Source organism: Balaenoptera musculus, chromosome 18 (genome assembly GCF_009873245.2).
Source record: "Balaenoptera musculus isolate JJ_BM4_2016_0621 chromosome 18, mBalMus1.pri.v3, whole genome shotgun sequence".
NCBI lineage: Eukaryota > Metazoa > Chordata > Mammalia > Artiodactyla > Balaenopteridae > Balaenoptera > Balaenoptera musculus.
In genome coordinates this window covers 67,900,353-67,923,494 of record NC_045802.1, presented here as the reverse complement: position 1 = coordinate 67,923,494, position 23,142 = coordinate 67,900,353, and the positions used below count along the sequence as shown (strand labels likewise).

Sequence of the window (23,142 nt, the reverse complement as noted above, 5' to 3'; positions counted from 1 at the left end):
TTTCTGTTAAAAATGCCCTATACAGGACAGGCTCTAGGCCTGTCATCGTCTGCTGGGCCTGCCATCACAAGTACTATACACCGAGGGACTTAAACAACAGAAATTTATTTCCTTGTGCTTCTGGAGGCTAGATGTCTTGAGATCAAGGTGTCTATAGGGTTGGTTTCTCAGGAGGCCTCTCTCCTTGGCTTGTGGGTGGCCTTCTTCTCCCTGTGTCCTCACATGGTCTTCCCTCCGTATATGTCTGTGTCCTAATCTCTTCTCAGTCCTGCTGGATTAAGGCTCATCTTGATGACCTCATTTTAACTTAATTTCCTCTTTGAAGACCCTATCTCCAAATGCACTTACATTCTGAGGTAGGGTTAGGACTTAAATATACGAATTTTGGGGGAAGGTTGGGAACAAGGACACAATTCAGTTCATAACTGAACTACTGGATTTTTCATTATTTTTGTCTTTAAATAAATGGGATCACTTCAGAGAGATTAGTAAACCTTATTATATTTTTAAAAATAACTGATGTGTTCAGAAAGTATTCATTGGGCCCTTATTATATGACAGGCTCAGAGGTTACACGGTTAAATGTAGTATGATTTGTGCCCTCATGGAGTTCACATGGGAAAGCATGCAGTTAGACCACGGGAGCCATGTTCAAGGGGGTAAGGAACACTTCTGAAACATTCCTGAGAAGTATATTTATTTATTTGTTTATTTTTGAATTTTATATTATTTTTTTTTATACAGCAGGTTCTTTAGTTATCTATTTTATACATATTAGTGTATACATGTCAATCCCTATCTCCCAGTTCATCCCACCACCACCACCTGCCCCCCAACGTTGCCCCCTTGGTGTCCATGTTTATTCTCTACATCTGTGTCTCTATTTCTGCCTTGAAAACCGGTTCATCTGTACCATTTTTCTAGATTCCACATATATGCGTTAATATACGATATTTGTTTTTCTCTTTCTGACTTAATTCACTCTGTATGACAGTCTCTAGGTCCATCCACGTCTCTATAAATGACCCAGTTTCATTCCTTTTTATACCTGACTAATATTCCATTGTATATATATATACCACATCTTCTTTATACATTCCTTTGTCATTGGGCACTTAGGTTGCTTCCATGACCTGGCTATTGTAAATAGTGCTTCAGTGAACATTGGGGTGCATGTGTCTTTTTGAATTATGGTTTTTCTCTGGGTATATGCCCAGTAGTGGGATTGCTCAGTCATATGGTAATTCTATTCTTAGTTTTTTAAGGAACCTCCATACTGTTCTCCATAGTGGCTGTATCAATTTACATTCCCACCAACAGTGCAAGAGGGTTCCCTTTGCTCCACACCCTCTCCAGCATTTATTGTTTGTAGGTTTTCTGATGATGCCCATTCTAACCGGTGTGACGTGATACCTCATTGTGGTTTTGATTTGCATTTCTCTAATAATTAGTGATGTTGAGCAGCTTTTCATGTGCTTCTTGGCCATCTGTATGTCTTCTTTGGAGAAATGTCTATTTAGGTCTTCTGCCCATTTTTGGATTGGGTTGTTTGTTTTTTTAATATTGAGCTGCATGAGCTGTTGTTTATATATTTTGGAGATTAATCCTTTGTCCATTGATTCGTTTGCAAATATTTTCTCCCATTCTGAGGGTTGTCTTTTCGTCTTATTTATAGTTTCCTTCACTTTGCAAAAGCTTTTAAGTTTCATTAGGTCCCATTTGTTTATTTTTCTTTTTGTTTTCATTACTCTAAGAGGTGGGTCAGAAAAGATCTTGCTGTGATTTATGTCAAAGAGTGTTCTTCCTGTGTTTTCCTCTAGAGTTTTATAGTGTCAGGTCTTACATTTAGGTCTTTAATCCATTTTCAGTTTATTTTTGTGTATGGTGTTAGGGGGTGTTCTAATTTCATTCTTTTACATGTAGCTGTCCAGTTTTCCCAGCACCACTTATTGAAGAGACTGTCTTTCCTCCATTGTATATCCTTGCCTCCTTTGTCATAGATTAGTTGACCATAGGTGTGTGGGTTTATCTCTGGGCTTTCTATCCTGTTCCATTGATCTATATTTCTGTTTTTGTGCCAGTACCATATTGTCTTGATTACTGTAGCTTTGTAGTATAGTCTGAAGTCAGGGAGTCTGATTCCTCCAGCTCTGTTTTTTCCCCTCAAGATTGCTTTGGCTATTTGGGGTCTTTTGTGTCTCCATACAACTTTTAAGATTTTTTTGTTCTGTAAAAAATGCCATTGGTAATTTGATAGGGATTGCATTGAATCTGTATATTGCTTTGGGCAATATTGATTCTTCCAATCCAAGAGCATGGTATATCTCTCCATCTGTTTGTGACATCTTTGATTTCATCAGTGTCTTTTAGTTTTCTGAGTACAGGTCTTTTACCTCCTTAGGTAGGTTTATTCCTAGGTATTTTATTCTTTTTGTTGCAATGGTGAATGGGATTGTTTTCTTAATTTCTCTTTCTGATCTTTCGTTGTTAGTGTATAGGAATGCAAGAGATTTCTGTGCATTAATTTTGTATCCTGCAACTTTACCAAATTCATTGATTAGCTCTAGTAGTATTCTGGTGGCATCTTTAGGATTCTCTATGTATAGTATCATGTCATCTGCAAACAGTGACAGTTTTACTTCTTCTTTTCCAATTTGAATTCCTTTTATTTCTTTTTCTTCTCTGATTGCCGTGGCTAGGACTTCCAAAACTATGCTGAATAATAGTGGCGAGAGTGAAAATCCTGTCTTATTGCTGATCTTAGAGGAAATGCATTCGGTTTTTCCCCATTGAGGGTGATGTTGGCTGTGGGTTTGTTGTATATGGCCTTTTAGGTAGGTTCTCTCTTTGCCCACTTTCTGGAGAGTTTTTATCATAAATGGGTGTTGAATTTTGTCAAAAGCTTTTTCTGCATCTGTTGAGATGATCATATGGTTTTTATTCTTCAATTTGTTAATATGGTGTATCACATTGATTGATTTGCATATATTGAAGAATCCTTGCATCGCTGGGATAAATCTCACTTGATCATGGTGTATGAGCCTTTTAATGTGTTGTTGGATTCTGTTTGCTAGTATTTTGTTGAGGATTTTTGCATCTATATTCATCAGTGATATTGGTCTGTAATTTTCTTTATTTGTAGTATCTCTGTCTGGTTTTGGAATTAGGGTGATGGTGGCCTTTGTAGAATGAGTTTGGGAGTGTTCCTTCCTCTGCAAATTTTTGGAAGAGTTTGAGAAGGATAGGTGTTAGCCCTTCTCTAAATGTTTGATAGAATTCACCTGTGAAGCCATCTGGTCCTGGACTTTTGTTTGTTGGAAGATTTTTAATCACAGTTTCAGTTTCATTACTTGTGATTGGTCTGTTCATATTTTCTATTTCTTCCTGGTTCAGTCTTGGAAGGTTATACCTTTTTAAGAATTTGTCCATTTCCTCCAGGTTGTCCATTTTATTGGCATATAGTTGCTTGTAGTAATCCCTCATGATCCTTTGTATTTCTGCAGTGTCAGTTGTTACTTCTTTTTCATTTCTAATTCTGTTGATTTGAGTTTTTTCCCTTTTTTTCTTGTTGAGTCTGGCTAATGGTTTATCAATTTTATTTATCTTCTCAAAGAACCAGCTTTTAGTTTTATTGATCTCTGCTATCGTTTCCTTCATTTCTTTCTCATTTATTTCTGCTTTGGTCTTTATGGTTTCTTTCCTTCTACTTTGGGTTTTGTTTGTTCTTCTTTCTCTAGTTCCTTTAGGTGTAAGTTTAGATTGTTTATTTGAGATATTTCTTGTTTCTTGAGGCAGGATTGTATTGCTATGAACTTCCCTCTTACAACTGCTTTTGCTGCATCCCATAGGTTTTGAATTGTCATGTTTTCATTGTCATTTGTGTCTAGGTATTTTTTGATTTCCTCTTTGATTTCTTCAGTGATCTCTTGGTTATTTATTAACGTATTGTTTAGCTTCCAAGTGTTTGTGTTTTTTACGTTTTTTCCCCTGTAATTTATTTCTTATCTCATAGTGTTGTGGTCAGAAAGGATGCTTGATATGATTTTAATTTTCTTAAATTAACTGAGGCTTGATTTGTGACCCAAGATGTGATCTATCCTGGAGAATGTTCCATGTACACTTGAGAAGAAAGTGCTATCTGCTGTTTTTGGATGGAATGTCCTATAAATATCAATTAAATCTATCTGGTCTATTGTGTCATTTAAAGCTTGTGTATATTCTTTATTAATTTTCTGTCTGGATGATCTGTCCATTGGTGTAAGTGAGGTGTTAAAGTCCCCCACTCTTACTGTGCTACTGTCGATTTTCTCTTTTTATAGCTGTTAGCATTTGCCTTATGTATTGAGTGCTCCTATGTTGGGTGCATATATATTTATAATTATTATATCTTCTTCTTGGATTAATCCTTCGATCATTAGGTTGTGTCCTTCCTTGTCTCTTATAACATTCTTTATTTTAAAGTCTATTTTGTCTGATAGAAGAATTGCTCCTCCAGCTTTCTTTTGATTTCCATTTGCATAGAATATCTTTTTCCATCTCCTCACTTTCAGTCTGTATGTGTCCCTAGGTCTGAAGTGGGTCTCTTGGTAGGCAGCATATATACGGGCCTTGTTTTTGTATCTGTTCAGTCAGTCTGTGTCTTTTGGTTGGCGCATTTAATCCATTTACGTTTAAGGTAATTATCAATATGCATGTTTCTGTTACCGTTTTCTTAATTGTTTTGGGTTTGTTTTTGTAGGTCTTTTCCTTCTCTTGTGTTTCCTGCCTAGAAAAGTTCCTTTAGCACTTGTTGTAAAGCTGGTTTAGTGGTGCTGAATTCTCTTAGCTTTTGCTTGTCTGTAAAGCTTTTGATATCTCTGTCAAATCTGAATGAAATCCTTGCTGGGTAGAGTAATCTTGGTTGTAAGTCCTTCCCTTTCATCGCTTTAAGTATATCGTGCCACTCCCTTCTGGCTTGCAGAGTTTCTGCTGAGAAATCAGCTGTTAACCTTATGGGAGTTCACTTGTATGTTATTTGTCGTTTTTCCCTTGCTTCTTTTAATAATTTTTCTTTGTCTTTAGTTCTTGTCAGTTTGATTACTGTGTGTCTCAGCGTGTTTCTCCTTGGGTTTATCCTGCCTGGGACTCTCTGTGCTTCCTGGACTTGGGTGGCTATTTCCTGTCCCATGTTAGGGAAGTTTTTGACTGTAATCTCTTCATATATTTTCTCGGGTCCTTTCTCTCTCTCTTCTCCTTCTGGGACCCCTATAATGCAAATGTTGTTGAGTTTAATGTTGTCCCAGAGGTCTCTTAGGCTGGCTTCATTTCTTTTCATTCTTTTTTCTTTATTCTGTTCCATGGCAGTGAATTCCACCCTTCTGTCTTCCAGGTCACTTATGTGTTCTTCTGCCTCAGTTATTCTGCTATTGATTCCTTCTAGTGTATTTTTCATTTCAGTTATTGTATTGTTCATCTCTGTTTGTTTGTTTTTTAATTCTTCCAGGTGTTTGTCCTTTAGTTCTCCAAGTCTTTGTTAAACATTTCTTGCATCTTCTCGACCTTTGCCTCCATTCTTTTTCTGAGGTCCTGGATCATCTTCACTATCATTATTCTGAGTTCTTTTTCTGGAAGGTTGCCTATCTCCACCTCATTTAGTTGTTTTTCTGGGTTTTTATCTTGTTCCTTCATCTGGGACATAGTCCTCTGCCTTTTCATTTTGTTTATCTTTCTGTGAATGTGGTTTTCGTTCCACAGGCGGCAGGATTGTAGTTCTTCTTGCTTCTGCTGTCTGCCCTCTTGTGGATGAGGCTATCTAAGAAGTTTGTGCAAGCTTCCTAATGGGAGGGACTGGTCGAGAAGTATACTTAAAATCAACTATCAGTGTCATCTATCTGAGAACTGTGATAAAAAATTAATAAAGGAATTTAATTGTATATGTTCTTTTCTCAAGATGGCAAATTAACCATAGAACTTTAGGGTCATTAGGGACCAGAAAGCTAACTTCTTGTCCAACTCCTCCCTTATTTCACAGAGGTAGAGACGGAAGTCTGTACCCATGAAGTGACCTGCCCAGGGTCACACAGTTGAGCAGAGCCAAGAATCATGCTAGAGGCAGGATCAGCCTATCTCAAGTGTTCTGCCATTCCCAGCCTATAACCCCATTCTCCAATGCCGCGAGGAAATAGTTTGTACTTGGAACTTTACACAAAGCACTCAGATGCTGCCATGCACAACCTTTTCTGTAAGTTAATTATATCTTGGTCTCAAAACAACATTCAGACAGTTTTTAGTGGTAGTTTATTTTAAAATTATCCAGTTTGAAAAGAAACACAGGCATCCAAAAGGAGAAAGCTTAATTGCAACATAATTTACTATAAAAAGAGATTCAAAACACCTGCTCACCACTTCGGGGAGTTTGACATTATTCACTTTTAGAGGGCCTCTCCTGTGACTTCTGCTTCCATGTCACCCAAGATAGCATCCTTCCCCTAAATCATGCCACCCTTCCCCTAAACCACACCTTGATCTAGGAACTTCTCTCAGAGTTTTTGAAGCGTGCATTAACTTTGCCTCATATCTTAGGAGTAATGAGTTTTTATGTTTGAATTATTCATTTTAATGTTTGTCTTATATTTACATCTTAAGAATTACATGTCCTAGTACCCGATCCCTGTGTTCTGGATTTAGGGAACAAGTTCATATTCACCATTTCTGTACTGCTCGTGATTTCCAGAATCATGATCAAATCCCCTCAGAGTTTTTCTGTTTTTAGGCTGAAGATTGTCAATATAATCCAATGTGTTTATAATCCCGACCTTGCCTTTTTTCCTCATTGGTGAGTCTGTCTTAAAGTGCCATGAACAGGCACACAACTGTCTTGTAGGGGCACCTGGGCTGTGGATTCATGTAAGAGCCAGATGTTGCTTTCAGTGTTGCTGAAAGCGCCCTGCCCAAGGATATCTGCTGTGGATCAACATTTGGGGGCATAGTGTGTCTTGAACTGAGACCTTCATTTTCCAGTCCCGGTGCCGGCAGCGTTGTTCCATCTGATGCCCATGTATGGGGAGGGATAAATCTGCACGCCGTTATACCGAAGATGGAGGCAACCATGTATATATGTCCACCTTCCCATCTGTGGCCAAGCAAACTACACTTTGCTACACTTGCAGAGGAGAGCTGTGAATTGGAGCCTCTCTCTGAACTAGCATCTAAAGTAATCAATTTCTTTACTGCCACAGATGGACCTGCAAAGTTTGGATTGATTACATATGACTGTGCCAGACTTGAGTGTTTTATAGGTGAGGTCCTTAGAATTTGTAATAAGTAGTTTTTGAGAAAGATACAAAGCAGGCCTCATTGGGGCTTACTGAGGAGTTCCCAACCCCCAACCCCACTCTGCCTCTAAGGTCAGCATATTTTAGGTGTGTTTTTTCTGTCATTTATTTTTAGCAACTGTAATTTCAGCAGACTCATTTTGAGTTTCCTTCCCTCCCACACTGAATCAAGCAAATTGTTAGCATTCCACAGGTGCTCCTCGGGGAAGCTGGAAACCTGGCAGTGGACAGGATGAATATCTACCTTTAAGTGTCAGTTGTTTAGCTTTCAACCATTTTCTGTCTTAATTGAGCAAGGAAAGAGCTTTCATTTGAAGAGTGAACAAAGGATGGTATGGTTCATGTTCTAAGTGTACTGCCTGGACTTCTCCTAAACCATATGTGTGAACTCTATACATACATGATGGCAGAACAGTAATAGCCATACTTCCGTCCATGAGTGCGTGTTTCAAATAGCGTTTGTTCTGTGCAGGGCATTGAGGAGAAATGTAGGTAGAGTGGAGGGTGCGTCCTCAACCTTGAAGCTCACAGAGTCCTTGGAGAAGGAGAACATGCAGTCAGAGGAGAGTGCAGGAAGGTGTACGAGCTCCAACATGGTAGGAGATTCACGTGGAGCTGGAGCTGGAACTTTACCTGGGCCTAGAAGGATTATTTTGGGGAGCTTTGTGGCCAAGCAGCAGACGGTTTGGTAGAGACCATAGAAAGGCAGGGTAGTGACAAGATGAAAGAGAGTGTAAATGTTAGCAGAGTGATTGGGAAACTTTTGTACCAATGAGTCTACCTTCCTCCTGGGGTTTAAATAGTCTGTGGAACAGATTAATGCACCTGTCATTGTTCATATGTCTTTTTTTTTTTTTTTTTAGCTCTCTAACTGCACTAATATAAAATGACATTTTCTGGTGATGCTGATGAAGATCTAGCATTGGGAGGGAAGAGTGGGCTTGAGGATGAGGACACAAACCATTATGAATGAATAAGAGAGGATATTAAGACAGAACCAATAATTTGACCCAGCAATTGTACTTCTAAAGTATTTACCAAAGAGAAATGAAAACACATATCCACACAAAGACCTGTATGCAAATGTGCATAGCAGCTTTATTCATAGTAGCCAAAAACTGGAAACATCCATTAACTGGTGAATGATAGACAGGTTGTGGTAACTCCATGCAATGAAATGCTACTTAGCAATAAAAAGGAACAAAGTATTGATTTGATTTCCATCCAGTAACATGGATGGATCTCGAAAGCGTTATGTTATGTGAAGGAGGTCACTGTGGTCACATATACACGATACACCATACACTGTATGAGTTCATTTCTATGACATTCTAGAAAAAGGAAAACTACAGGGACAGAAAACAGAGCAGTGGTTTCCAGGGGCCAGCGTGGGGGAGGGGATTCAAAGGGCCAAGAGGAAGTTTTTTGGGTGATAGAAATGGACTGTGCCTTGGCTGTATTCACTTGTCCAGATGAACCCAACTGTGTACCTTAAAAGGGTGAATTTTAGTGTATGTAAATTAAACCTCAATAAATCTGACTTAGAACATAGTAAAGTCAGATTGAATGGGGGATAAAAGGCTGCCTGGATATTAAGTGTGAGTGTACAATGGAATGGAGCTTTTGAAAGGGAGAATCGGGGCATGGTTTACTAGGGAAGGTGGAGGTGATGAGTTTTCTTGGGAGATCTTATGCTTTAGGGCTATGGGTTCAGCTGCTGTGACAGAGATCTAAAGTAATACTGACAAACAAGAAAAATTATTTCTTCTCACATCAAAGTCCAGGGTAGTATGGGGGTTCCGTTCCACAAAGTTACGGAGGCCCAGACTCCTTCCATTTCCTTCCTTTGTCTACCTGGAGGGCTGCTCGTCCTCCTGATCTGAATGGGTCACCACCACGTCCACGTGGAGCCAGCACGAAGGGGAGGGCACGCCTTTTGCCTGTAAGGATGTGGCACCAGCAGGGTGCAGAGAGAAATAAACACAAGAAGATCGATTTTTGCAAATGAAAACGAGGACACAGGAGAAGGAAAGAACTTGTAGGACAAAAGAGAGAAGAAGTGATGTAGGGATTCCAGTAAGAGGGAGTAACTTGAGACTGCTGGAAATGTCATTGGCAAATTTCTTGTCTACCCCATTACTTTTCCATTGTTACTGTTGTTTGCTAAGCCAGGAAAATGAAGTTTATTAACTAGTAGTCTTATTTATTGTAACACTGAGCAGTAAAATGGCCTGTAGAAGAGAGGTCTCTACACCCAAGAGAGTAGAAGAACACAGTAAGGAGGAAAGCATTGAACACGTGAAGGCTTTTGGATGTCCTTGCACAGTGGGCAGCGATTTGGGCGGCAGTGGGTGTGGCACCCAGATGATGTAGGACATGGTATAGCCCCTTGCTGGCGTCTGTAGAGACGTGGCTGTCAGCAGCAGGGCTCACAGGGCCCTTCGCTTCAAGGCTGAGTGTGGGTCATCAGGGAGATCCCACTCAGGCCAGGGGTCAGGTGGCAGGAGCTGAGCGCCAGCAGGAGGGCATGAAGGTGTCGGGCTGACAGCAGGGTCGGGGGCATGGGGCGCAGCAGGCGGGCTGGAGGAGGCGGATCAGGTGTGGGCAGGTGCTGGGCAGGCAGACCAAGCACCGGCAGCACTTGTTGGAGGCATAGATGGTGGTGGTCGGGCCACTGCGGACGCTGCAGCATTACCAAGGGGAGATCCGGCTGCAGGACATGGTCAGGAGGTAGGTTTCGTTTGGCTGAGAAGTCTCCTGCTGTCTTAGTGTCCTCTCCTGAGCCAGCGCTTATATACTCACTCCCCTAGATATCAGCTCATTAGCCTAGATCATGTTCTTCCATCTCAGTTTATAATAATCTCCATAAAATCATCTCATTACCTCCGTCTTTATTACCCTTTGATGTGTGTCTTACCTCATTGCTTTGTTGCCAAATTAGGACTCTTGACAATAGCTGTTTGTCACTGCAGGGAGAGCTTCATCTCACCATTAAAAAAAATTTATTATAGAAATTTTAAACAATAAAAATAAAAAGAAAGGGAATAGTTTAATGAATCTCATGTGCCTCTCACCCACCCAGCTTCAACAGTTATCAGCACTCTGCCATTCTTGCTTTAGGTATCCACCCTCATACTTCTTGTTTCCTAGAGTATTTTTAAAGCAGTTCCCCAATATTTTATCATTTCATCTATAAAACTTTAGTGTATAATATCCAATGGATAAAGCCTTAAAAAAGAATAACCATTGTACCATATGACACTCAATAAAGTTAGAAATATTTATTATCATCCAACACCCCATCTGTATTCCGTTTCCCCCAGGTGTCTTAAAAATGTCATTTTACAGTTGGTCTGAATCAGGATCTAAACATAGTCCACACGTTGCTTTGGGTTGATGTGTCTCTGAAGTTTCTTGGATCCTCACACTGTTTCTTCTCCATTTGTTTGTTTCTTTAATGCAGCGTATTTGTTGAAGAAAGTAGACCATTTGTCCTGCAGAATTTCCCATATTCTAGACTTGGCCAGTTGTAACCTTGCAGTGATACGTGACATGATTCTCTGTACCCTCTGTATCCTGTACACTTGTGTAGTGATATCTAGAGGCTTAATTCCATTCAGGTTTGATTTTCTTTGTGGCAAGGATACACCTTAGCTGGTGCTACTGTATCACATCAGAAGGCATAGGAGTCTGGTTGTCCCACTTTTAGTTATAATAGTATTGACTAATAGGTTCCATTCGGTCCACCCCATGCTTCTGTTATAGAGTTCCCCATCCACTTTTCATGGTTTAAGCAGCTGTTGACTCAGCCCCATTCTGTAGGCTTTTCTTGGGAAACCTCTTTTTTAGGAATGGCCAGCTTAGGTAGCTGGCGGTCATGCCTGGTGGTTAGAGTTGGCCTTGCCTGTTTTCCTGGAAGCTGATCATCTGATGAGGCTGACACCTCAGGATATAGAGTTACTGGTTTGCACGTATGGAACAAAATCCTTTTGGAATTTCAGATTTTACTGTTCTGTTTTTGAAAGTAGGTAAATTTCCAATTCTTATGACTTGATCCTTCCCTCACTGGATTCTTGAGTTTGTGTACATTTACAAAGATTGTCTTGTTATTGGTTTGAGAACTGAGATTATTATAAAGCTGGCATTTCAAAATTTCATAGTAGGTTCTGGTATTTAATGCATAAAATAATGCATGCTTTCATAGCATAAATGCCTAGGCTCCAGTTCTAGTTTTACAAAATACTATTTGTTTGATACTAGGATACTGGTTTGGCTGCTCCAAAATAGGCCAAAATAGTAGTGGCTAAGATAAGACAGAAGGTTCATTTCTCTCTTTTGGAAAATTATGAGCCAGTAGGCAGCTCAGACAGTAGGGAGCTTGCCCCCCAAGGTCATTCAGGGACTCAAGCTCCTATCCAACTATCCAGCCCAGGGGTCACCCTCGTCTGCATAGTTGAGAAGCTGGCTCACCACCACTCCACATTCCAGGCAGTGGCAAAGAGGAGGACTTGGTAGGCAAGCAGCGCCTTTTATGGGAAAGGCAAGCGTCACTTCCTCTTACAGCCCATTAGCCAGAACTAGTCACATGGCCATTATCTTGCCACAGGTTATGCTGGGAAATGCAGTCTCTAGCTGGGCAGCCATGTGCCCTGTAAAACCCAGGAGTTCTGTCACTAAAAGGGAAAAGGAAAGGAAGGATATTAAAGGTCAGTTAGTATTCTTTATTGAATCTTTCCAAGCTTCAGTTTCATCTCATCTGTAACGTGGGGATGAAAACACCCCCCTGTTGTGGCTGTTAGAATCACGTGCTGTTAGAATCACGTGCATGCACGGATAAGTGTCGTTGAGCATCCAGTTAAGACCCCTTCACATTCCAGGCCTTCAGTAAATGGTTCCATGCACTGGGGCCAGAGGGGGGTCAGCGCGGCATCACAGAGCAGAAAGAGCGTAGTCTTTAAACTCATTGTAGATCTGGCTTTGAATCTTTGTTATTGTTAGCTGTGTGACTGAAGACGCATTTACCTAACCTCTCTGACCCTCTATAATATGAGGGTGTTTAAGAATTTAATGAAAAAGTACATAAAAATATCTAGTGCGGTGCCTGGTGTGTAGAAGATACGTGGTAAGTGGTAGCTAATTGCCAAGTGATCTGTGTGTAATTTCTTAGGTAAGCATTCCTGATGGGGAGAAATTATTATGTAAAGTCAATTTAAAGAGGACTTCTAAGCAGTTTCAACTAGTGACATACAGTCAGCATTCTGTGTGTGTTCAGTTTGAATACTTGAGGCTTAACCCTAAGCCAGTGTTTTCTAAAGAAATCTCTGAAAGATACAGGCATTAGAATCAAAGTAAAATGCAGTAAGAATGCAGGTCCGATCAGAATCTCTGGAAGTAAAGGTGCATCTCCACATTTTTATAAATACCTCCACAGTGGTCTTTATCATACTGAAGTCTAACATCTCAGACCTGATCCACAGCATTTATTTGAAGTATTAGAATACTTATACAGTACTTCGAGAGAAGAAAGAATAATTTATTTTATCTAATTTCAGATAAATAAGATGAGAGCCCTGGGTTTTTGAAATGAACTCAGGGATGAGATTTTTTTTTTCCCCCTCAAAGGTTGCAACTTAAAAAATAATAAATGTTTGCTCTAAATCCTTTTTAGTTATTGCGAAACCAGAGATTTCCTGCATCCTATCATCATGCAGTGGAAACTGTTGTGAATATGCTGATGCCACACATCACTCAGAAGTTTCGAGATAACCCAGAGGCATCTAAGAATGCGAATCATAGCCTGGCTGTGTTCATCAAGGTGGGGGCCTCCGGGGGAGAGGGTGTCGCCAAGTGCCTAATGTGCTTTTTCTAGCAGAGTGACTCGTACATATAGATGCTCAGTGAATGTTGATGGCAGGTTTTTATGCCAAAGGATAAACTTATTCACAATAAATGCAGATTTGAAGCCAACTTCCCAAAAAAGCCTAAATACTTAACCTTTGTGGGTTGTTTCCTCCACAGAGATGTTTCACCTTCATGGATAGGGGCTTTGTCTTTAAGCAGATCAACAACTACATCAGCTGCTTTGCTCCTGGAGATCCTAAGGTAGCGTGTGTGTGTGTGTGTGTGTTACACACTGTTCTTTTTGTCTCTCTGAGTGACATCTGGATACCCACCTGTTTCTCTTGGTTCACATCAGAATTTTCTTTCAGTCCCAGAGGCACTATTCATTCGCCTCTCTTGGAGATACTAACTAGTACTAACTAGTACTTGCATTAATGTGTGAGATATTAGGGACACAGTAATTCCACATGCAACATAAATACCTGTTGATTTTTCTCATAAATACCTTAAATGACTTCTCAGCTGCAAAACTAAAAGTATATGTGTTGCAAATCATAGTTTATTTAACAAGGTAACAGAAGTAACCATGTAGCCTTTCTCTGCTAGAATTATCTGTCTCTTCCATTGCGTGTCTATTTTAAAGCTCTGCCTTACTCATTTTTTTATTGCACTGAATCTGTGTCTATAATTATAAGCTGCCTGAAATCCTTTATTGAAGTAAGAGGAGCATAAATCATAAATGCCCTAAAAGTCAGTGGAGGACATTGTTTAATGAAATGTGTTCCCAATTTTCAAACAAATCCCTGCAGACATTCTGAAATCTGTAAAATAGCCTAGAGCGTGCAGCTCTAAGACAGGGAAGAGGCTAAAGACGAGTGTGTGATTCCTAATAGGTTTTTCAGGAGGCTGTATAAAGTATCCACTGAGGTATTTAACTTATGACTAACCATTTTTTTCCTGCAGACCCTCTTTGAATACAAATTTGAATTTCTCCGTGTGGTGTGCAATCATGAACATTATATTCCGTTGAATTTACCAATGCCATTTGGAAAAGGCAGGATTCAAAGATATCAAGGTAATCTATCTTTAAATATATTAATCCTAGTCTTCTCAGAAAGAGAGCCATTCATTTTTAATAAAAGAGAATTAGTTCACGCATGACATTCAAATTATCTGATATTTTTCATTGATGAATTGATTTTTTTTCTTGTTAAATTTCCATTAAAAAAAATTGATGAAATGCTATATAGGAACTTACTTTTTTTTAGCAAATTTACCAGACTACAGATCATGCCAGTGTGACTCTTTTTCATTGAAAAATTCCATTGCTTAAACAATAGTAATCCATTTTATTTACTGTAGTTTATTTTTATTTGTTTCACTTTTCTTTTTTCTTATGAATTAGCTTTTCTTTCACCAGCTGTGGAGTCAAATGACACTCCTGTAGGTAGGTGTGGGGTGTGATGCTTGCTTTCTTGCATCTTCCTCCTTTAAAAGAAAAAGAATGCAAGTGATTGCTGAAATGCTTACATATGCTATTCATGTAGGCATTTGCCGTATACTTGGATCAGTTTTAAAATTGATGATAAACCAGTGAATTTGTTCTCACTGTAGCTAAGACATTGCCATAGCATCCCCAGGGGGCATCTGGTTTTTTGCTCCTGGGGTCAGTAGGTCCTCTAGGACGTTTCTTTAAGAAGTAAAGCAAACAAACAAAAAGCTCTGCTTCATTTCAAAAATGTATTATTCCACCGTTTTCATAGTCCTTGTTTATAGCAGTAGCAGTAACCTATGTCACAAGCAACATGGCTTTTCACATGCTTTTTATGTTTGCATGCTGAGTCTTTATTAACTGTTCTGTATCCTTTTTGAGTTTGAAGAGAATTAAGCTCATAGAGATTTCTTTGTCTTCACTGAGTAAGTCAAATGAATCAAATTAGTCTCTTGGGTCTGTCAAGTAGTATCTAGCACCTTGTATGTGCTCAGGATTATTTATGCTAAAGGAGATAAAAAGTGGAAGGATGCCACCAAACTATTAATGACACCTAAATCAACTGACTCTGAAATTCAGAGAGAAACTCACAAAGGAATTCATTCAGAGACATAAATACCTTGCCTTTTAAAGAGCAAGAAGGGGGACTGTGGCCTGAAGTTGGCGGTCATGCATTCAGCAAATATTTGCTCAGCACCAACTATACCTAGCCTTGGGATAGAGTTGTGGACAACAAGGATGAAATCCCCTGCTGTCTTACCTGTGTGAAATATGTAGAACATGAGAGAGTGATAAGTGCTAAGGAGAGAGAAATAAAGCAAGAGAAGGGGATAGGAAATGGGCTGGCATTGAGATCGGGTGGCCAGGCAAAGCCTCACTGAGAAGGCAACTTTGGGATGATAATTGAAGAAGGTGAGGGGTTGAGCTCCTGGGCTCTTCAGCATCCCCCCATCCAACCCCAGCCCGCCCGCCTGTCCCACCCCGCACTGTTCCCCACATGCCAGGCACACCTGCTGGTCCCAGCTCCTCACACATGGCAGGCCCTCCCTGCACTTCTCAGCCTCACGCAGCACCTCCCTGGGGATCCTCATCTTCCTCCTGGCCAGCCACTCAGCACCTCCCATGTGGGCCCAACCAGGTCTCCCCCTCGCCTCTCCCAGCGCCCCACCTGGAGTGAATTGCTCCCTACTCTGCACCCCAGACCCTCCTTCACCCCACCTTCAGTTCCTAGCCCACCTGTCCTTGGAGACCGTGACTGTCTTTTCCTCTCACCTGTCAGGGTGCTGAGGATAGCTCTTTCTGCCCAGCGGTTGGGCAGTGAACGTGTGCTAATGTCCATCTTCCCCACTGGCCCAATTGTCTATCCTGTAGAAGCAAGTGAGGAGTGAGGAGGAGACCCTTCAGGTACCCCACAGACTCACACAAGCTCTTAGTAGACTGTCGGGGTATTTGGCGGCTAGAAGGGCCGCCCTAGGCAGGTGGCGTGGGTCAGCTACAGATAATTTCCAGAACTGCACTGATGGGAATAAAGTTTCGGTTTTTTTTTTAGCATCCTCCTTCCTCTTACCCGTCTCACCTGCTCCTCCACTCTCCTCTCTGCACATGCACACGTACACACACACACGTGTACAATTAAACCCATAAATAGTTCTCCTTCTAAGGGGATCATGTGAATTCAAGCTGTGAACTGTCTTTTCAGTAAACTGGACTTAAAGATCATAAACAGTGGACATGAGTATTCTGGAAAGATGAACACTCTTTCCCTTCCTTCTGCTAAAGAGTTCATAGGACTTGGGTCAGACTTTGAATAGGTTTAGAAGCAACTAACATGGGATTAAAGTCAAAGGAGAGGCCTATAGATTTTCCTCTAACAATGGATTCAGTATAAGAATTTAAATCCGAGCTACAGCTTTCTGGATAGGTGTATTTCAGCTTTAGAGTGTGATGTTTAGCTGCTTTTATTTACCGTCCCTCAGTAGGTTTCATGTTTGCTTATTATCTCTTTTCCAGAAGAGCTTTCAGTCTTGTCACTTAGCTTGCTGATGACTTACTAGTTCGATTTGGTGCTTTGTCCATTTTAGTTCTAATTTATATTAGTTTTCTATTGGCTCTTTGAGGTAAAGAAGTTTTAAAAGTATATTTTAGCAAATTCTAAGTCAAATAAGATCTTCTTCAGTGATAGCAAAATAATAGGTAATATGGTAACTCATTCATTTTAAACACATTGGGTTTTAATGGGTGTATACAGGCATTAATGACCAGGAAATAGATAAATGAACTCATGTAGTGAAGAACATTTTAATAGACCACCTATATTTATTCTTTAATTACGTGTCTGTTATGCACAAATTACTCCCCTATAATGTTGTCAGTTACTACAATTTTATTTTTAAATTTCATATCAGTAACAAAATTACATTTGTAATATAACATGCTGTTCTGTATTCTAAAAATTGGTACTAAAACTATTCACTAACTTAATAATTATGTAGGATGTAATACCTTTTAAAATCAAAATCCAGTGCATTTATTTGTATTTAAATTTTGTTTTCACTTTGGAGTGCAGAGCAGTATTTTAGGTTATCAGCCCTTTCCCCTTGGAAGCCAGATGTGACCACCTGATGACACACACACAGGGGAGGCTGAAAGCAAAGGATGAGCTTGGTTTTTACTTTATTCAAAGAGTGTTACATCCTTTCTAACTAAAGCGGTTTCTATCCTCATTTCAGATCTCCAGCTTGACTACGCATTAACGGATGAGTTCTGCAGAAACCACTTCTTGGTGGGACTGTTACTGAGGGAGGTGGGGACCGCCCTCCAGGAGTTCAGGGAGGTCCGGCTGATTGCCATCGCTGTGCTTAAGAACCTGCTGATAAAGCATTCTTTTGATGACAGATATGCTTCCAGGGTGAGTGTTCCCTAATGGAAGGAAATATGATTGATGAATGTCCTTCATTTTGAGTAATATAAAGAAATAAGCAGTTAGAAAATTAGTGGTAACAGCACTAAGACTTTCTCTGTTTATACAATACAATCTAACAGCAGTCTTTATAGGAAGGATCCAAATACAGGAGATGGCCAAGTGCTAGCTCAGTCCATCATTAAATTCTGAGTCCGGGATAAACTTACACTTTGCGCCTTTGTTTCAGAGCCATCAAGCAAGGATAGCCACTCTCTACCTGCCTCTGTTCGGTCTGCTGATTGAGAATGTCCAGCGGATCAACGTGAGAGATGTGTCTCCCTTCCCCGTGAACCCTGGCAGTGTACGTAAGCACATTCACATAGACACAGCCTGTATTTGCTTCCTGTGGCTGCCCTAACAAAACACCACAAACTGGGTGGCCAAAAACAACAGAAATTTATTCTCTCACAGTCAGAAAGCCAGAAGTCCAAAATCAAGATGTCAGCTGGGTTGGTTCCTTCTCGAGGCTCTGGGTGAAGAGTTGGTTCTACGCCTTTCTCCTAGCTTCTGGTGGTTGCCCGAAATCCTTGCTTTTTTTAGCTTATAGCTGTATCACTCCAGTCTCTGCCTCTGTCTTCACATGGTGTTCTCCCTGGTGTGTGTCTGTGTCTCTGGTGTCCTGTCCTGTCCTTATAAGGACACCAGTGCTTGGATTTAGGGCCCACCCTAATCCAGGATGACATCATCTTATCTTACATCTTAATTACATATGCAAAGACCCTCTTTCCAAATAAGGTCACATTCTGAGGTTCAGGGTGGATGTGCAATTGGAGGGACACTATTCAACTATACACGTCTCCTCTTTTTTTGCCCCTAAAACCATAATAATCTACAGTAGTCTTGGTAAGTTGCATTTCTGGCTAAGATGGGGTCAATCAGTAAACCTTCAACTCTTGTTAAAAATCATTATAAAAAGCCATGCTTTCCTGATGGCTCGTTTTCTTGTAAGATTTCAGGATCTTCTTTGTGTATCCAACAAAAAGTTATAGAGGAAGGAGTTTTTTTTTTTTTTTTTTTTTAAAAAAGCATAGTTCTAACCTCCATGCTATAAGAGCTCAGTGCTAGCCCCGGTTCTGATGTAACATACTACACAGTCTTGGAAAAGCCACCTCTTGGGGCTGAAGTTTCTCTGTGTCTGTAAAATTAGAAAGATAATCAGACTAGATGTCGGGGGGCCAGGGTGAATGACCCCACCTCCCCAAACTGACCACCTTAATTTACTTTAGCTTTATGCAGTCATTTAAAGGTATACTGGAAATTAAGTTGACTGAAGGGTGATGCCAGAAATTATCTCAAAGCGTTTTGGTTGGAGACAATCTGCCGTTAATTTGGATGGGTGTTAGCAGTTCAGCAGTGCCCTTTTCCTGTTTATTCTGGACCCGTGAACCGGCTCCATTGTTGATCTTGCCACTTTGTCATTACGGCATACACCGGGGGAGCTCCCTTGTGTGTATTTTTGTCCCTTTTCCCCCAGCAGTGGTGCTTTGTCCTGTTTCTTATACATCTCCTATGTGATGGTGCATTGAGATGAACCGTATTTCTAGAATAGTTTTTGTAGTTCCAGAGACCGTGAATGTTCACTGTCCTTACATGGAATGCACCACACTAATCTCACCCTCTACAACATTGTATTTCACATGTGTATTCTCTAAATTTGCCTGCTTTTCTAATCGGAATAAGTAATTCAGGGTGTAATGCTACCTATCTGTACTGCTTCAACCCTGAGAAAAATGAACACCAGCTTTTGCTTTGGCTTTCATGAAAGTAAAATCCCTTTTATGACATCACTTCATAATGACCATAATTTCTCCACTGATTGAGAATTCACACGAAGCGCCCACCTTGCAGAGATTTTCACTGCTGCTATTGTGAGGTCACTGTTGCTCATTTGGGAAGATTTCTGATGTGAGAGAAAAAAACCAACGTTCCAGTTAGAAAGAGCACGTGAGGCTTCTTCTGAAGGAAGAAACATACGGAAATAATCTACAGAAATGTTGGGCATCAGAGCTCTGGAAAGGGAAGGGTGCTAGACCTCCTGGGGAAATACAGGACTTCATGGGCCAAGGTTTCCCTGCCCGCCCCAGACCTGAAGTGCCGCGTGCTCCCTCCTCCTGCTCCTTCTCTGACCCCCACCCCCCACCTCCACCCCCTGCTGTCCTCCTCCCACTCAGGCACGTTTAACATGCCAGGCTCTTCTGTCCTGTTCTTATACTCGCCCTCACACTTCCAAGAACTGTTGGTGAATCCTTTAAAGTCATCTTCAATTGTTTCTTGTCTCTCTCCTCCTTGACAGACTGTGAAGGAGGAATCCCTTACTTTGCCAGCCGTGAACCCGATAGTGACACCGCAGAAGTCTGGGAGCACGCTGGATGCCAGTCTGCACAAGGACCTCTTTGGTGCCATCTCTGGCATTGGTAATGCTCAGGCTCTGACCTGTTTCTCTGCAGTCTAATTTGGAAAGCGTCTTTAATCCAATCATTTGTTAGCTTTCAAATCAGAACTTTGAAGTCTTGAGTTTCTACTTCAAATATTCTTTTCCTGATTTTGCTCCTCAGCTCTGAAACCCCTTAACTCTACACTGAAATAAAGATCTCAAATTTCAGGAATAACACATGTAGTGCACTTAACCACATATTTGTCCTGTTTGCTTTTTGTTTAATGCATGTTAATTTTTCATTTTAAATCTTCAAACTGGATTGTTTATGCTTTTAGGAAAAGAATATCTTTGCAAGTGTGTGTGTGGTGGGTAGGATTTATTTGTAGTGTTAATGATTTAGATGAGATATGACAGAGTAATTGCTGATGGAGATACTGGTTTATGGCTAGAATGCAGTCCTGAAATCAGTTTTCTAAAATCTTCTTTCCTACAATATTTTTTCTATCTGAAATAATGTTAGAGCAGCCCCCATGGGGAGGAAAACAGATGGCATAAATCAAGATTCAAATTGAGTAGTTTTTCCATAAGAAAATGCCTGAGAAATGTATTTATTAATATTGTGATTGAGCACACGTGCCAACTCCTTCATAAAGATAATGGTACAAAAAAATATATATATCTTCACAGACACTCACAGGCTTATGCTGTCTTTATTTCTTCCTCTCTTTTACACCACAGTTTGAATAAATGAAGCATCCTGCTGTGGCTAATGCTTAGACCACCCAATAATGGAACTAACTCATAGGGCAGAATAAAGGGCCGTCCTTTTACCTAATTAACCTGCAGGACTGTGGTTCATTCTGAGTTTATGTCCTTAGCTTTTGTGTTGTTCTAGTTGCTAACATGGTATTTCATGTAGGTGATGAAACTGGCCAGACTGTAAAATTGGAAACCGCATACCAATGCTCAGATTTATCCCATAATGCCCATACCAGTCTTTAATCTTACTTCTGTTTCTGTGTATTTTTCATAGTCATGCTTACCTCATTTGGTGTCGTAAAGATGAAATGAGTTAATTCATACAAAATGCAGAGCCTGGCACGTGGTGTTTCCATTGCCTTTCTCATGGGGCCCTCACTCTGTCTCCTTTGCCTCACTCTGTCCAGAAGCCCAGCCGCTCTCCAGGAGTGGGGAAGGGGTCCTTTCAGGGGCTTTGTCTGCAGCGGTTCACAGCACTGTTTTTAAAGTCAGACAGATGTGGCTTTGGATCCAGACTCCACCATTTATAATTGCCATGGGCAGGGTGTCTCTCCTCTTTACCCTGTGTCCACATCTCAGAAATAGAGTCGTGGTGAGGGATGAAGAGCTAGTTGAATGTGTGCAGTGCTTGGCAAGGTAAACTGTGTTATTATTTGACCGCCATTATAACAAGCACAGTTCTTCAGTGTTATTCATGCTTTGTGATAGACTCTTAGTAGCCTAAAGCTTAACTCTCTGTCCTCTCTGACCAGTATTCTGTAGGAGTCAAGACTTTGTGGAAATGATGAAACTAGAATGAGGTGATGTTTTGACTCTGACTTGATTCTCCAATTCCACATTCACCTTGTTAGGGTTTGGGATGCCTTGAGAACATAGAGATGAGCCAAAGTGGGGGTCTTTAGCACAACTTCAGTGACATAAATGGCCTTCGATTGCTCTGTGTTCATGGTGAAGTTACAAAAAGTACTCAAGGCTAATTTTGTCCCTTTTCATTCTTTCTTGAATTTCAAGATCTGGATCCACTTTTCATGGGAATTCACCACAATAGACTTAATTTATACTCAGGCTTTTATCTATGTTGCCCCCATCTTTAAACACTTTAATCCTTGTTTCCTTTTAGGAATGCCTTCCAGGAAAGCCCCCACCTTTGAACTGGGTTTACTAGTTGTTTTCTGGTAGCTTTAGCAATTCTTCTTTTATTCTTCAAGGAATTTCCAGTTAGTTTTAGTCCCAGTGCTTATCCTTCAAGAGCTGACTTTCTCCTTACGTCTCTTAAGGAAATTCTGTTTCCACACTTACTGAGAATGTACCCTCAGCAGTTTTTTTAATGTCTTTGGAACATGGTGCATGAAAATTTCTGAAACTGATTCATTGCCTGGATAAAAACTACTCTAAGATTACATTCATTTTAGGGGCTTCCCTCGTGGCGCAGTGGTTGGGAGTCCGCCTGCCAATGCAGGGGACACGGGTTCAAGCCCTGGTCCGGGAAGATCCCACATGCCGCGGAGCAACTAAGCCCGTGCGCCACAACTACTGAGCCTGCGCTCTAGAGCCCGTGAGCCGCAACTGCTGAGCCCGTGTGCTGCAGCTACTAAGGCCTGCGCGCCTGGAGCCCATGCTCCGCAGCAGGAGAGGCCACTGCAGTGAGAGGCCTGTGCACCACGGCAAGGAGTGGCCCCCGCTCGCCACAGCTGGAGGGGGCCCGCGCACAGCAGCGAAGACCCAACACAGCCAAAAATAACTTAATTTAAAAAAAAAAGATTACATTCTCAAGGCATGCATTCGTAGGCTCAGGGTTCCTTTACCTACCTACTCAGTGTATTGCATTTTGCTGTCTGTACAAAGGGGAGAGAGTTGAACTAAATTTCTTTTAAAAGTTATGCACTGGGCCAGGATATTAAATACACACACACACACACACACACACACACACACACACACACACCAGGAACATAGTTCTACTAAGCATGTTGATTTTGATTTATTGCATTTACATCTGTTTGCCTTAGATTAGGACTCTTGTTCTGGAACTGAGCCTAAAACTTTGAGAATTTAATGTCTAATCTTACTTTACTGAGAGCCTTTTTCTACTGAGTTCTGTGTTCTACACTAAGTATGAAGTCTGGTTATATTAGGAAAACGATAGTTATAATTTGGTCACAGTGCGTGTTTCTTTTCTGAGTATAGAAGAAGGCCCCTGGCTTTTTCATAGTGTTTTCACCTGCACCCTGCGGCAGTCAATCACACAGCTCCTCTTCTGGGTAGGCGCAGCCCCTGGCCAATGGTTTACATGTTCCTGCCTGCACTTACATTCTCAGATTCCCTTGCCCTTCTTTTCTTGATATACTTAATACACTGAATTGGTTTCAGAGATGGTGGTGGATAAACCTGAGTGTTA

The 23,142-nt window shown here is 40.8% G+C and overlaps 1 protein-coding gene across 5 annotated transcripts in view; it reads left to right on the top strand.

Annotated features, from left to right (window-relative positions):
* Positions 1–23,142, top strand: part of DOCK9 (dedicator of cytokinesis 9) — a 263,127-nt gene that overhangs the window by 194,919 nt on the left and 45,066 nt on the right. For all 5 annotated transcript variants that reach the window (XR_005017271.1, XR_005017270.1, XR_005017272.1 and 2 more), the window contains exons 28-33: positions 12,982–13,128; positions 13,332–13,415; positions 14,118–14,229; positions 17,376–17,554; positions 17,796–17,909; positions 19,902–20,022. Coding sequence is in view for 2 of the 5 variants with exons in the window: in XM_036832051.1 (XP_036687946.1) it covers positions 12,982–13,128; positions 13,332–13,415; positions 14,118–14,229; positions 17,376–17,554; positions 17,796–17,909; positions 19,902–20,022 (757 nt within the window). In the remaining 3 variants the exon portion in view is untranslated. The remainder of the gene's footprint in view (positions 1–12,981; positions 13,129–13,331; positions 13,416–14,117; positions 14,230–17,375; positions 17,555–17,795; positions 17,910–19,901; positions 20,023–23,142) is intronic.